This window comes from Garra rufa, chromosome 18 (genome assembly GCF_049309525.1).
Source record: "Garra rufa chromosome 18, GarRuf1.0, whole genome shotgun sequence".
Taxonomy (NCBI): Eukaryota; Metazoa; Chordata; class Actinopteri; order Cypriniformes; family Cyprinidae; genus Garra; species Garra rufa.
In genome coordinates, this window is record NC_133378.1 from 25,293,661 (window position 1) to 25,308,062 (window position 14,402).

General features: G+C 39.7%; 1 protein-coding gene across 1 annotated transcript in view; it reads right to left on the reverse strand.

Moving 5' to 3' along the window:
- Window positions 1–14,402, reverse strand: part of LOC141290579 (membrane-associated guanylate kinase, WW and PDZ domain-containing protein 3-like) — a 53,827-nt gene that overhangs the window by 6,075 nt on the left and 33,350 nt on the right. Inside the window, exons 12-16 of the mRNA XM_073822697.1 lie at window positions 13,610–13,795; window positions 13,304–13,400; window positions 10,914–11,019; window positions 10,275–10,412; window positions 8,088–8,226 (exon numbers count right to left, since the gene is read on the reverse strand). Coding sequence (XP_073678798.1) covers window positions 8,088–8,226; window positions 10,275–10,412; window positions 10,914–11,019; window positions 13,304–13,400; window positions 13,610–13,795 — 666 coding nt within the window. The remainder of the gene's footprint in view (window positions 1–8,087; window positions 8,227–10,274; window positions 10,413–10,913; window positions 11,020–13,303; window positions 13,401–13,609; window positions 13,796–14,402) is intronic.

Sequence of the window (14,402 nt, forward strand, 5' to 3'; positions counted from 1 at the left end):
ATGCACGTCAAACGGTTTCTGTGAAAACGAAACCAAAAGTGCATTCGCTCTACGCAGGCGAACGTTGTTTGGAGTGTGTTAAATGTGCCCGCTGCCCCACAGCCACATCCACACACAGACATAATAGTTCCCGCTATCAGCGTGCCCCATGCCTCAAATATCACGAGCACGTTTTGCATGAAATCAGCGTGCATTCGCTCCATGCAAGCGAACGATGTTTGGAGTGTGTTAAATGTGACTGTTCCAGTGTTTGCTGCAGCCAACAAGCCGGTTCTGTCGCCCGCTTGCCTGCACACAAAGGTTGTTTTCACGGCTACCCAGATAAACCCCCAATAGAGTGTATTTTCTGGAGTCCCGGCCACGGCCGATGGTGTTTCACGTGTAGTCAAAAATGCCCACTCCTCCAGTGCTCATTTCTACACACAAGCACAACCTGTCATACAGACCCTGCGAACATAAAATCGGCTCAGATCGATTGCGCTTCACATGTGGTAAACGTGTCCACTTAACAGTGCTCACAGACATCACATTATGCACGTCAAAAGGTTTCTGTACAAACGAAACTAACGTGTATGCAGGCGAACGGTGTTTGCAGTGTGTTAAATGTGCCTGTTGCCACACATCCACATACACACACAGACATAATAGTTCCCGCTATCAGCGTGCCCCACGCCCCGAATGTCACGAGCACGTCTCTGGTGCCACAGCATACCGAAACCACTCCGTTAATGAAAGAACGGAGCGCGCTTCGTATTCAGCCTCTAGCTATTCATGCAAACGCATTGGAAAAGCTTCCAGGGGTCTCGAAATGGGTGCTGGACATTATAAAAGGAGGCTATTCGCTACAGTTTCACCGACGTCCGCGCCGCTATACAGCGCGCGTCGAGACCACAATGCAGACAGAAGCAGCACACCTGCTTCGAGCCGAAGTGGCGAAACTATTGAGCAAAGGGGTCATAGAGCCCCTTTCTCAAGCTCAAAGCGAAGGGAGGCTGTACAGCAGATATTTCCTGGTACCGAAAAAAGACGGGGGTCACAGACCCATATTAGATCTAAGGCAACTGAACAAAGCGTTGGTGAAGCGTCGGTTCAGGATGCTCACGACCAGAAAAATCCTCGCGCAAGTTCGCCAAGGAGACTGGTTCGTGTCAATGGATCTGAAAGACGCGTATTTTCAAATACAGATAGCGTCACGTCACAGGCGATTTTTGAGACTCGCCTTCGAGGGCCAGGCATATCAGTACACAGTCCTGCCGTTCGGTTTGTCCCAGGCACCCCGTACATTACGAAGTGCATGGACTCAGCGCTCGTTCCTCTCAGACTGAAAGGCGTGCGCATACTGAACTATTTGGACGATTGGCTGATTCTAGCGCAGTCTCGCTCAGTGCTTGTACAGCATACGCCCATGTTACTTGATCACCTCGAGAATTTGGGTCTCAGAGTCAATTGGGCGAAGAGCTCACTATCCCCCAGTCAGAAAACTTCCTTCCTGGGCACAGAATTGGACTCGCTGTCAATGATAGCGCGGCTGTCACCACAGCGCGCAGCAGACATTCAGCGCACAGCGGGCTCGTTCCGCTGCGGCGCGTCTGTCCCGCTCAAAAAATTTCAGAAAATGCTGGGTCTCATGGCCTCAGCGTCATCAGTTCTGCAGCTGGGTCTGCTATGTATGCGCCCACTGCAGTTCTGGCAGAAAGCGCGCGTCCCGCGTCAAGCGTGGGCGCCCGGTCGGCTTCGTATCACGGTCAATCAGTAATGTGTCACAGCCCTGAATCCGTGGAGAGCAATCGACTGGTACCAGTTAGGTGTAAGCCTGGGGACTTCCTCGAGAATAAAAGTGGTGTCTGGACGCGTCCACCTCGGGATGGGGGGCTCTGCTCGAGGGCAGACCGTCTTTTGGCCAGTGGTCAGAACGGGAAAAGCTCCTGCATATCAACTGCCTCGAAATGTTGGCAGTACAGAACGCGCTGATGCGCTTCTGTCCCCAAATAAAAGGAAACCATGTATTAGTCCGCTCGGACAACATGTCAGTGGTTTCCTATATAAATCGCCAGGGCGGTCTCAGGTCCAAAAACCTATACAGACTTGCAGAACGCCTCCTGGTATGGGCTCAGCGCAACCTGCGCTCGCTGAAAGCAGCGCATGTGCCGGGGCTTCTAAACATAGGGCCAGACAGACTGTCCAGGAACAATGTTCCAGCAGGCGAATGGTCTCTACACCCACAGACAGTACAACTACTGTGGAAGAAATTCGGCAGAGCGGAAGTAGACCTGTTTGCGTCTCCGAACAACGCTCACTGTCTGGAATTTTACTCAAAAAGCAGAGACGCGCTGGCCCACGAATGGCCCCGCCGTCATCTCTATGCTTTTCCCCCCGTCTCTCTCCTACCTCAGGTGATAGAGAGGGTCAGCGAAAAAGGATGTTCAATACTGCTGATAACGCCGTTTTGGGAAAACCAGCCCTGGTTCCCAGCGCTGATGCAGCTGACGAGCACTGTCCCGTGGCCGATACCAGTGAGGAGAGTCCTTCTCTCTCAGGCCAGCGGCTCGATTTGGCATCCTCACCCAGAGCTGTGGTCCCTTCATGTCTGGGCCACCAGCGAATATATGATGAACTCCCTAAAGGACTATTAAACACGATCACGCAGGCTAGAGCCCCGTCTACGAGACGGCTCTATTCCTCAAAATGGTCAGTGTTTTCGGGCTGGTGCGCAGCTCGCGGCTCGTCACCCACTAACTGTGGTGTGATGGAGGTGCTGTCCTTTCTACAAGAGCTGCTGGACAAGGGCAGAACCCCGTCCACGCTCAAAGTCTATGTGGCGGCCATAACAGCGTTCTCGAGCACAACGCTAGGTCAGTCAATAGGAAGGAACGATTTAGTTATTCGCTTCCTGAAGGGAGCTAGAAGACTAAATCCCCCCAGACCTCCCACAGTCCCCGTATGGGACCTTTCTGTGGTACTAGAGGCCATGAAAGGTGGACCATTCGAGCCTCTGCAGACTATTGATTTGAAATACCTGTCTCTTAAGACCGTGTTTCTGCTGGCTCTCGCTTCAGTGAAGCGCATAGGGGATTTGCACGCACTCTCTGTGAGCGCGACGTGCATGGAATTTGGACCTAATGACTCTAAAGTCATACTCAAACACAAACATGGTTACGTTCCAAAATCCCTCAACACACCGTTTAGGGCACAGGTCATCGCGCTGTCAGCCCTACCGGTCAATGATGAAGAAACGGACGCGAGCCTCCTATGCCCAGTCAGGGCATTACGAGCTTACGTGTCTCGCTCGTCTGCTTTTAGACAGACAGAGCAGCTTTTTGTTTCGTTTTACGGGCGTCCCAAGGGACTGGCCGCGTCGAAACAGAGCTTATCCAGATGGATAGTTGATGCTATTGCGTTGGCATATGCTTGCTTCCAAGGGCATGCAGTGCCCGCTAGGTGTCAGAGCACATTCCACGAGGGGCGTGGCCTCATCGTGGGCGTGGTCGAGTGGGATTGCCTTGCAAGATATTTGTACGGCGGTGGGCTGGGCCTCTCCGTCTACATTTATAAGGTTTTACAACCTGGAGGTTCCCGCCTTACAGGCCAGATTGCTGTCAGTCTAGATGTTCAGTGTTGTCTGACCTGATGTTATCAGCTCGGAATGCTGCGTCTACTGAGCACAGCTCTAGGGTCGACAGTGAAAGTGATAGCACAAGATGTGTCTGAGCAAACTGTGTGAAGACCCTTATTCTTACGTCAGCTCAGGCCGTAACCCCGCCCTGTATGTACGTTTACTTAGCGTCTGAGTGACGCTGCACTATGTGGAAGAGTGCGGCATTGCCCCTCCCTCTTCCCCGGACTCCCTGTGAGTTCCATAGGTGATTATGAACTGTATGAACCCCGGGCTTTCGCCCTTGGGTCTTTGGTGTCAGATCTCAGCATGCACGGCGTTTTACACTGGGTCCCCTAGCGTAAGATACTTCTTACGCAGTACTCGTTCCCTCTTGTAAGAGAACGTACTCGGTTACTAACGTAACCTCGGTTCTCTCTAGAGAGGGAACGAGTACTGCGTATCTTGCCGTGCATGCGCACGCTCTGGTTGCTTTGATGATGAAAAACCAGATAATAGCTGCCTATGAGCGATATTTATAGGTCTAGACCACGCCCTTTTAGGCGGGAAGCTACGAAAAGGGCGCGAAGCGACGCAAAGGGCGCAAAATGCCCCCATTGGATCTGGCGTCGCGTCAGGCCTCGCTCTAATAGGCTGCTGCAGTTGCCGCAGAGCAGCCAATAGGCGCGCAAGCTGTTTCGCCTATGTCTGTATGCTGCTGCAACGCGCTTTACATTATTTCAAAATTAAGGATAATTTTTGGCTTCAATATCTCGCAGAAAAGGATTTTCCCCTAGCGTAAGATACTTCTTACGCAGTACTCGTTCCCTCTCTAGAGAGAACCGAGGTTACGTTAGTAACCGAGTACGTTTTTGGCCTCCAGATACAGTGACACATATCAAGCAGCTGAAACCAGCTATGAGAAAGAGTCAGACCCGGAATGGCAAAGTTGCAATTCTCTCAAGATAAAATGTCATGCTGCAAGACGGGGAAGCAGCAAGAACCAAAAATTAAACCAAGCTGGTGGCTCCTGACATGGGTTTCAATTTCATTGTCATTTAACTCTCTGGTAAGAAATATATTTGGTCACATATTTAATACTCCCAACTCAAGAAGTTTCTTGGATAGATTTCAGTTTTGCTTAAATTATGACAAGTCAGATCACAGCAGGAGCTCCCAACTCTGGCCTGCGAGGTCCACTTTCCTGCAGAATTTAGCTCTAACCTTGATCAAACTCACCTGAATGTAACTTTCTAGTAATCCTTAAGATCTCTTGATTAGCTTGTTCAGGTGTGTTTGATTAGAGTTGGAGCTTAACTCAGGAAAGTGGACCTTGTGGGCCAAAGTTGAGAACCTCTGGATTACATCTTACAAATAAAAGGGCTGTCACTGATTAAAACATTTAATCATGATCAGTTCTTTTATCTAATAAAAATCATCAACTGAACGAAGCTGAAATATATGGAAGGCCATTTCTGCCACTAAATAAAAAATTTAAAAAGGTAATTATGACTTTTTGTCGCAATTATGATTTTTTCCCCCCTTAGAATTATGAGATATGTCGGCACCGATAGCCTCATGGGCAGCACGCCGTCATACAGCGCAGTTGCGCTCCCGGTGTCCCGTGCTCGAATCCCGACTCAAGGACCTTTCCCGATCCCGATCCTGCCCCCTATATCTCTCCCACTTCGCTTCCTGTCACTTCTGAGCTGTCCTATCACAATAAAGGCAAAAATGCCAAAAAAATAAATCTTAAAAAAAAAAAAATGAATTGTGAGATATAAACCTAAAATTGTGCTATAGTCAAAATTGTGAGATATAAACTCAATTCTGAGAACATACCAAACTGGATTTTATAAATCACAATTGCAAGTTTATATCTCACAATTCTGAGAAAAAAGTCAGAATTGCAAGATACAAACTAAATGTCAGAATTGAGAGTTTTTATCTCGCAATTCGGACTTTATTTCTTACAATTGAGTTAATATCATGCAATTATGACTTTATAACTCGCAATTGTGAGTTAAGTCAGAACTGTGAGATATAAACTCAATTCTGAGAACATACCAGTCTTTTTTCCCTTTAAAACTGGATTTTATAACTCGCAATTGCAAGTTTATATCTCACAATTTTCTGAAAAAAGTCCGAATTGCAAGATGCAAACTCCCATTTGTAAAAAAGTCAGAACTGCGAGATACAAACTCAAATTTGTAAAAAAGAAATCAGAATTATGAGATATAAACTCGCATTTGCGAGAAAAATGTCAGAATTGCGAGATATAAACTCGCATTTGCGAGAAAAATGTCAGAATTGCGAGATATAAACTCGCATTTGCGAGAAAAATGTCAGAATTGCGAGATTTAAACTCGCATTTGCGAGAAAAATGTCAGAATTGCGAGATTTAAACTCGCATTTGCGAGAAAAATGTCAGAATTGCGAGATATAAACTCGCATTTGCGAGAAAAATGTCAGAATTGCGAGATTTAAACTTGCATTTGCGAGAAAAATGTCAGAATTGCGAGATATAAACTCGCATTTGCGAGAAAAATGTCAGAATTGTGAGATTTAAACTCGCATTTGCGAGAAAAATGTCAGAATTGCGAGATATAAACTCGCATTTGTGAGAAAAGTATCAGAATTGCAAGTTTATATCTCGCAATTGTGAGTCAAGCCAGCAATGTGAGATATAAACTCTAACTCTAACTCTAAAAACATACCTTTTTTTCTTTTTTCCCTTCAAAACTGGATTTTATAAATCACAATTGCGAGAAAAAAAGGTCAGAATTGCGAGATACAAACTCGCATTTGCAAGAAAAAAAACAGAATTGCAAGATAAACTCACATATGCAAGAAAACAGTCAGAATTGCAAGATACAAACTTGCATTTGCCAGAAAAAAGGTTGAAATTGCAAGATAAAAACGTACAATTCTGACTTTTTCTAGCAATTGAGTGTTTACATCACGCAATTCTAAGAAAAAACATCAGAATTGTGAGTTTATATCTTGCAATTTCTGACTTTAGAACTGGCAATTACAAGTTTATATCTGGCAATTGCGAAGTCAGAATTCTGTTACATCACAATCCTGATAAAGAAAGTCAGAATTTCGAGTTTGCATCACACAATCCTGTGAAAAAAAGTCAGAATTGTGAGATAAAAATTCGCAATAACCTTTTTTTTTTTTTTTTTAAATGTATTTTGTAATGGAAATAAGCTTCCATAGAAATAAAACACTAATACTGCATGTTTAATGAAGTACTTAAATGACTAAAACTGAAATAAAAATTGAAAAACAAACATTAAAGCTAAAAAGAATGACAAAAGCACATAAGAGAATTAATAAAAAATTAAGCTAAAATTATAAAAATAAAAGCGTATTCAAAATATTCAGAAATACTGAAATCGTCTACAAAATACTAAAATAAAACTGATCATGATTTATAAATCTTTTTTTAAAATTCCGAAATAATAGGCTTCGTTCATTAAACATATGCAGAACATATTTCTGTCTAAATCATAAATATACAATATACTAATATAAATTTTGCAAACCATCTAAATTTATATTTAGAAACTAATCTAGAAAATAGCCAGTCATCACTGTATGTTTTTAGAGAAATATATGATCATGAAATCTGCAGAATTGTGATTATTGGCATTTCCTTCTTTTCTTTAGTGACCTTCAAAAGCAAGAAGTTCATATCAAGGCAAATGAAAGGGAAAGAAAGGTCGAACTGCACATACACAAAACAAGCATAGAGGAGGAATGCAAAGTTTACCAAAGTTATTAGGAACAGACCAAGAAAAGCAGAGAAGCCTTTAGTGATGCTCTGGTTTCATGTGGAAGCACAGTGTGGAGGAGGAAGAGTTCAGACCTAAACCAGGAAGAGAGAGAGAAAGAGGTGCATAGAACAGTGCCCGGACAGAGAGAAAGAAACCAGCAAAAACTGAGACAGGAAGCAAGAGTGACAGCAATGCATGAAGATAGGAAGATCTGACATAACATGCATATGACCCACATACCCAAATCACGCTAATAATTGAGTACTTCTGTGCGTACTTATTTATTTTTCCAATTAGTGTTGATCAATATGCATGCAATGTTTAGCCAATATAAAGGTAAGTGGGATGATGATTCCGTAAATCCACCGTGGTTGTACTCTAGATGAGTCTATTTTGTAATAATATTCTGAACAAGAGTACCTTTAGAAAACACTCTGTTGAGACAAGATAAGCGTCACAATACATTTTCAATGGCTTTTGAAAGAGCAGTAGAAAACAAACCCATCTTCAGAAATTGATTTGTTTCTCAGAGGGGAACACGCCGGCTTCAGGGAACTGATTTTTCTCGCTTCATGAAGCGGATGGAATTCAAATGAGCACTTCTGCACTTCTGAACAAACTTAAAGAGGTGCTTTGGTATGGGGAAGTGTCTCTCAGCTGTGTCGCTTTATTGGCATGTACTGTTTGAGAGGTCAGGGATTAAATAGACTCACTATGATCAGGCACCAGGCCCAGTCCGGGCCTCAAAAGCAGCAACACTTTATTGCCCCCAGCCTGGATGAGCTCAATGGCCCGTGTGTGTGTAATGCCCTGCGTGGGTTCCCCGTTGATCTCCACGATCTGATCTCCCACCTGTGAGATCACAAACACAGATTCCTCTGTCATTTTAACAAGAACTACTGATTTTCTTAAATATAACAATATAATAAAATGTTTTATCTTAGAAAACAAAACATTTATTGTATTATTTTATTTGTATTTTATTAGTTGCATAATTTTATCACGGTTAAAATCACGGTTTTCACAAACAATTGTTTTTAACATTGTTAATAATAAGAAATGTTTCTTGAGCACCAAATCAGCATATTAAAATTTCTGAAGGATCATGTGACGAAAGCCTGTTTCCACCACTGAATCAAAAATAAAAAAAGGTTATTGCGACTTTTTATCTCACAGTTCTTTTTCTCAGCAATTGTGAGTTATAAAGTCAGAATTGTGATATAAAATTACAATTTCAAGTTGTAAAGTCAGAATTATGAAATATAATTCTCAGAATTGCGTGATATACACTCACAATTTCAACTTTTTTTCTCAGAATTGCATGATATAAACTAGCAATTGTGAATTATAAAGTCAAAATTGCGAGACAAACTCACAATTCTGACAAAACTTGCAATTCTGACTTTTTTCCTCAGAATTGCGTGATATAAACTCGCAATTACGAGTTATGAAGTCAGAATTGCGAGAATTAAACTGAAGTTTATATGCAAGTTCATATATCACAAATCAATTTTACAATTTTACAGAGTTTGTCTCACAATTCTGACTATAATTCGCAATTGTGAGTTTATATCACACAATTCTAAGGAAAAAAGTTAGAATTGAGAGTTTATATCACGCAATGATGATTTAATTTCTCAGAATTGCGAGTCTGTTTTACATTTCTGACTACAGTAGTCAACATTCGAAGTGGATCAAAACCTTTCATCAAATTTGTCCTAAAACCAAAAAGAATATCCGTTCTTATCTTAGGACAACTTTTGATGAACTCTTTTGATCCACTTCGAATGTTGACTACTGTATAATTCCCAATTGCAAGTTTATATCACGCAATTCTGAGGAAAAAAGTCAGAATTGAGAGTTTATATCTTGCAATTCTGATTTTATAATTGCAACTGAGATTTTATATTACACAATTCTGAGGAAAAAAGTCAGAATTGAGAGTTTATATCTTGCAATTCTGACATTATAACTCGCAAATGAGTTTGTCACGCAATTATGAAGAAAAAAAGTCAGAAATGCGAGTTTATATCACGCAATACTGACAATTTTTCATTATAGTGACTATAATTCGCAATTGCAAGTTTATATCATGCAATTCTGACGAAAAGTCAGAATTGAGAGTTTATATCTCGCAATTCTGACTTTATAACTCGCAATTGTGAGTTTATATCATGCAATTCTGAGGAAAAAAGTCAGAAATGCGAGTTTATATCATGCAATACTGATTTAATTTCTCAGAATTGTGTATTTATATCTCACAATTCTAAGAAAAGTTAGAATTGCAAGATATAAACTCTCAATTCTGACTTTGTTCTTCAGAATTGCGTGATATAAACTTGCATTTCTGACTTTTTTCCTCAGAATTGCATAATATAAACTCTCAATTGCAAGTTATATCACATAATACTGATATAATTTAGTTTATCTCACAATTCTGAGAAGAAAAGTTAGAATTGCAAGTTTGTATCATGCAATTCTGAGAAAAAAGTCAGAATTGTGAGATAAAAAGTCGCAATGACCTTTTTTTTTTATGTTTTTCTTAGTGGCATAAACAGGCTTCCATAAAAGACTGAAGTAATAACTGCTAAAAATTAAGCTTTGCCATTACAAAAATGAATTTCGGTTTTAAATTGTATTAAAATAGAAAACAGATTTTTTTAACTGTAATAATATTACCGTTTTTACTGTATTTTAAATAAACAAATATTATTTAATATATGCATACAGCTTTGTACAGGCACAAAAAAACAATACAGCTACAAAATACAGTATGTAAAAAAAAAATTATGCATTTTTCCATGTATCATTTATTGATATGTGTTTCATTGTTTCATTTAATTATTGTAAATGTTGTTACAGTTCTTTGTGTATTATATGTTAATGTCATTAGAACTCACATGTATCCTGCCATCTTTCAGCGCAGGACCGTCCTCAGCTAGTCTAAGGATAAAGAGGCCCATGTTATATTCCTTCCCTCCTCGCAGACTGAAACCAAAACCTCTTTGTCCTCTTTCTAACTCCACAGGATAACAGCCCTGAAAAAGAAAAATAGCATTTTTTCCGTATTAAAATAAGCAGTTCAACACAGTCTAAAGATTGTTCACATTACATTTAATTGCACTGTAGAGTCGCTAAACTATGCAAATATATTATCACACATTTCTTGCTTTCATCTAAAACACTAAGTATATCACAACATTCTGTTCTGAGTGCAAAAACAAACTGCTCTACCACACCTGTCAGCGCTAATGAGAAACGACACTTGATTTGCATATCCACACAGTGTCATTAGCATTATATATGACTTATTTTGCAAACATTTCCTTCATTTCATAGCTCATAGTCACAGTAACCTATAGTATTAATCCTTAAGGTGACAAACGCTTTCATCTCAAAGTTTCAAATGTAATTTAATCTTCATAAAACGTGGGCTGCATGAAAATTAAACACTTAAGTCAGCTGCATAATAATCTGTGAACTCTATTACTACATGAATTATTACTCAAATAACTGCCAGCATCTCATTTACATCTCACCTGCTTTGGTCCTGAGGTGATAACACTCCCCGTCTCACCCTGCGGCAGGGATTTGTACTCCGCTCGGGCCATAGCGTCTTTCCTCTCATCTGTTTCTACGCCATTCCTAAATGACACACAAACGCTGCTTTAGGGCATTTAATGAACTGGAGCACAAAATCAAAGCATCTCCCTTTATCCAACGTCACGTTATCCAGAGCGTTTTTGTTTATGAGAATGTGAAATTCAAAATCGTAATTCCAACAGAGAGGCTGAGAGTCTCTCTTCTGGACCTCAATGGTCTGCAGAGCTCATTACATCCTTTTGTTGGTCTTAAGTGTGGACAAAAGCTTCTCCAGTGGCTGCCCCTCTTATCTGAGCCTTGACTGTGGAGTTCACAACAAGTCTACTCGATTTTATGCTGGAAAGTATGACCTGGATCATGTGCTTGGGATTGAAATGAAAGCAGAGGTTGTGAGTGTTCTTGACAGAAGAGAAAATGGAAAGAGGTAATTGAAAGTGGAAAGATGTAGAAGTGGAGAGGGCAGGATGTCATAATGCATAACAGATATTTTGTCTATAGGGGTCTTGGGCCCTGTTCCTTGCAGGTATAAAAGACAAGCCATTTTAGTTATATTATTTATTATTCACTGACAGTTTATTTGGGTGTGAGACTATCGTCTCTATCGCGGTTACACACTTATGTGACATTGCTGTGCTATGTGGTCACAAAAATGTATTGTTTGCATGCGTTTTTAAGCATTATGGATTAAAAGCAAGTGATTTTAAGGCGTTAAAGTGCAATCAGCAGCAGAAAAACATATTTCGTGAAGACAGTGCTCATAGAGCGTGGGAGTATTGAACAAAGCTATTATTGCCACTTTATAGGCTCTTGAACGGTTAAATACACACACTGTATGTGTCACAATGTCCATCTTTGCAAGTATGCTTGTATACACAGTAATTTAAAAGCAAGTGATTTTGAGGCGTTAAAGCGCAATCAGCAGCGAAAAAAAAACTTAATTTGCTATATCTGAGAAAATTTTGTGAAGACAGTGCTCATAGAGTGTGGGAGTATTGAATGTCCATCTTTGCAAGTCTCCTCATTTACACCGTAATTTAGGTCTAAAGTGAAAGCAAACAGCTGAGAAAGAAAACACATGTGTAACAGTATATTGGATCCAAGCAGCTCTTAAAGTGACAGCAGTCTAATATTCCTGCTGCCTGTCATTCATGTTAGTCAAACAAAAGAGAGAAAATCTCTCACTGCTCTTGACTAAATCATTTTTGTAACTTTTTCACTTTTGTAACAGTTTACACAGTGAAGAATATGTATTTTTTGTACATTTCATTATTGTATAAAATGTATGTAGCATTTATTAATTTGTTCTACTGTAGTTTTTATGTCCTATTGCTTGTGTAGTTTCTTTCTTTTATTTAAATAGCTGAGGTGCAAGTTTTTTTAATTTAGGCTAGTATTAGTTTTTTGTGATATTGACACTTATGAAATTTCAAAATATTAAAAATGATGATATGATATTTTGATATCATAAAGATCTATTTAAAGCAAAAATAACTATACTGTGACGTATGTTGTTACCGTGGAAAAAAATTACTCGTATCATGATATAATTTTTTTTTTTTCAGGATTCTTTGATGAATAAAAAGTTAGGAAAAAAACAACTTAAAGTTTGACTGGAAATTATGCAGAGTAAAAATATTTGTTCTTATATCAAATATTTGATTTTTGATTTGTCGTCTCATCTCAAGCAAAGATGTCACAAATGCAAATAAAATCTAGGGATGTAACAATATCAAAATTTCACGATTTGATAATATCTCAATATGAAGTGCACAATATGATATTTATTGCAGTATTAAAAAAAAAAAAAGACAAATGAAGACTTGGAAAAAAATAAAAATGCACTTTGAAAGTTCAAAATGAAGAGCTAAGAAAACTTTTGTCTATGAAAACTTTTGACTAAGAAAACTTAAGTCAGAAAAAAATCAATTGACTACCTGAACATTAAAGGAGACTCAACCCTCCTTTTTTGTGGTATACTGTCTCAGGCTAAATTACATTCACACTGGTGTTTTAGGAAGCCAAACAAATTATTATAATAAAAACAACAACAGTTTTATATTATTGTTATTCCTATGACAGTAATAGCCATATATTTGTAAAACAATCGTAAAATAAATTAAGATTTCATATGTATATTGTATTTGCTCTACACTACAGTAGGGTAATTACAATACTTTCCTAATTTCTACACTTGAAAGAGATATTTTGAATTTGGACTGAATTTTTTTAAATGAAACTGTAAAAGGTTTATATGCTGACTGTAAAGACTGATTGTGTGTGTACGTGCGTGTTGTGATTGAGCTGGCCGTCAGGATGGAGCTTGTACCTGTCATCTCGGTTGGCAGGCTGCTGTCCCACGGCTCTGTGCTGAGTGGCTGGGCTCTGCTTGGCTGAACTAGTGCCTGACGGAGGTCCGCTGTGTTCTGAAAAATAAACAGGATTATCAGTGTGGCGTAAACACACATACACACACAACTCCATCCCAAGTTTCACTTTCAGTCCTCAAAGTCAAATAATTTAACAACCTGTCTATTACAGAAACAAATTAATATGCATTCTACTGCTTTCTTCTATCAGCTCATTGTTCACCAGAATAATGAAGAGAAATGATACATCTTCCCCAAAAGCTTACCCTCCTCAGGCACCACTGTGAGAGTAACAGCGTTTCCAGCTTCTTTGATGAGCTGCACAATGTCGTTGTGGGACAGCTCAATAATTGACTGGCCATTCACAGCAGAGATGCGGTCACCCACTTTCAGCCGACCGCAGCGGTCTGTGGGACTGCAATCTATGATTCGACCAATCTTATGTGGGATAACTGAGGACAGACAGAGATCAATGCTTATTTCATTTATACATCTTGGATATACTGACAGACTAGAAGTACCACAAGATCTGAGATGGTTACAAACCAATGAGAAGTGCTTTTTAACTCTAGAAACTGATACTTATAAATAAATCTGATTATGCTTAAAGGATTACAGATGTGTCACATGATCAGGAAAAACGCCCTGCATTACATGGTACAGTTAAACTTAGAAGTTTACATCTTATTTTAATTATAAAAGATGTTTTTAAAAGATTGAGGGGGGTGTGAAAACTTTTCAGGGTAAATTTAACTTATTTTATCTTCTGGGAAACATGTAACTTTCTTCTGTAGCCTCTGAAGGGCAGTACTAAATAAAAAAAAATATTATATTTAGGCAAAATAAGAAAAATGTACACATCTGCATCCTGTTCAAAAGTTTTCACCCCCGGCTCTTAATGCCTGTTTCTTCCTACTGGAGCATCAGTGAGTGTTTGAATCTTCTGTAATAGTTGCATATGAGTCCCTCAGTTGTCCTCAGTGTGAAAAAGACGTTAAATAAACAATAACATGCATTTTATATGATCCCTCTTATTTTAGTAAAATAATTAACATTTTG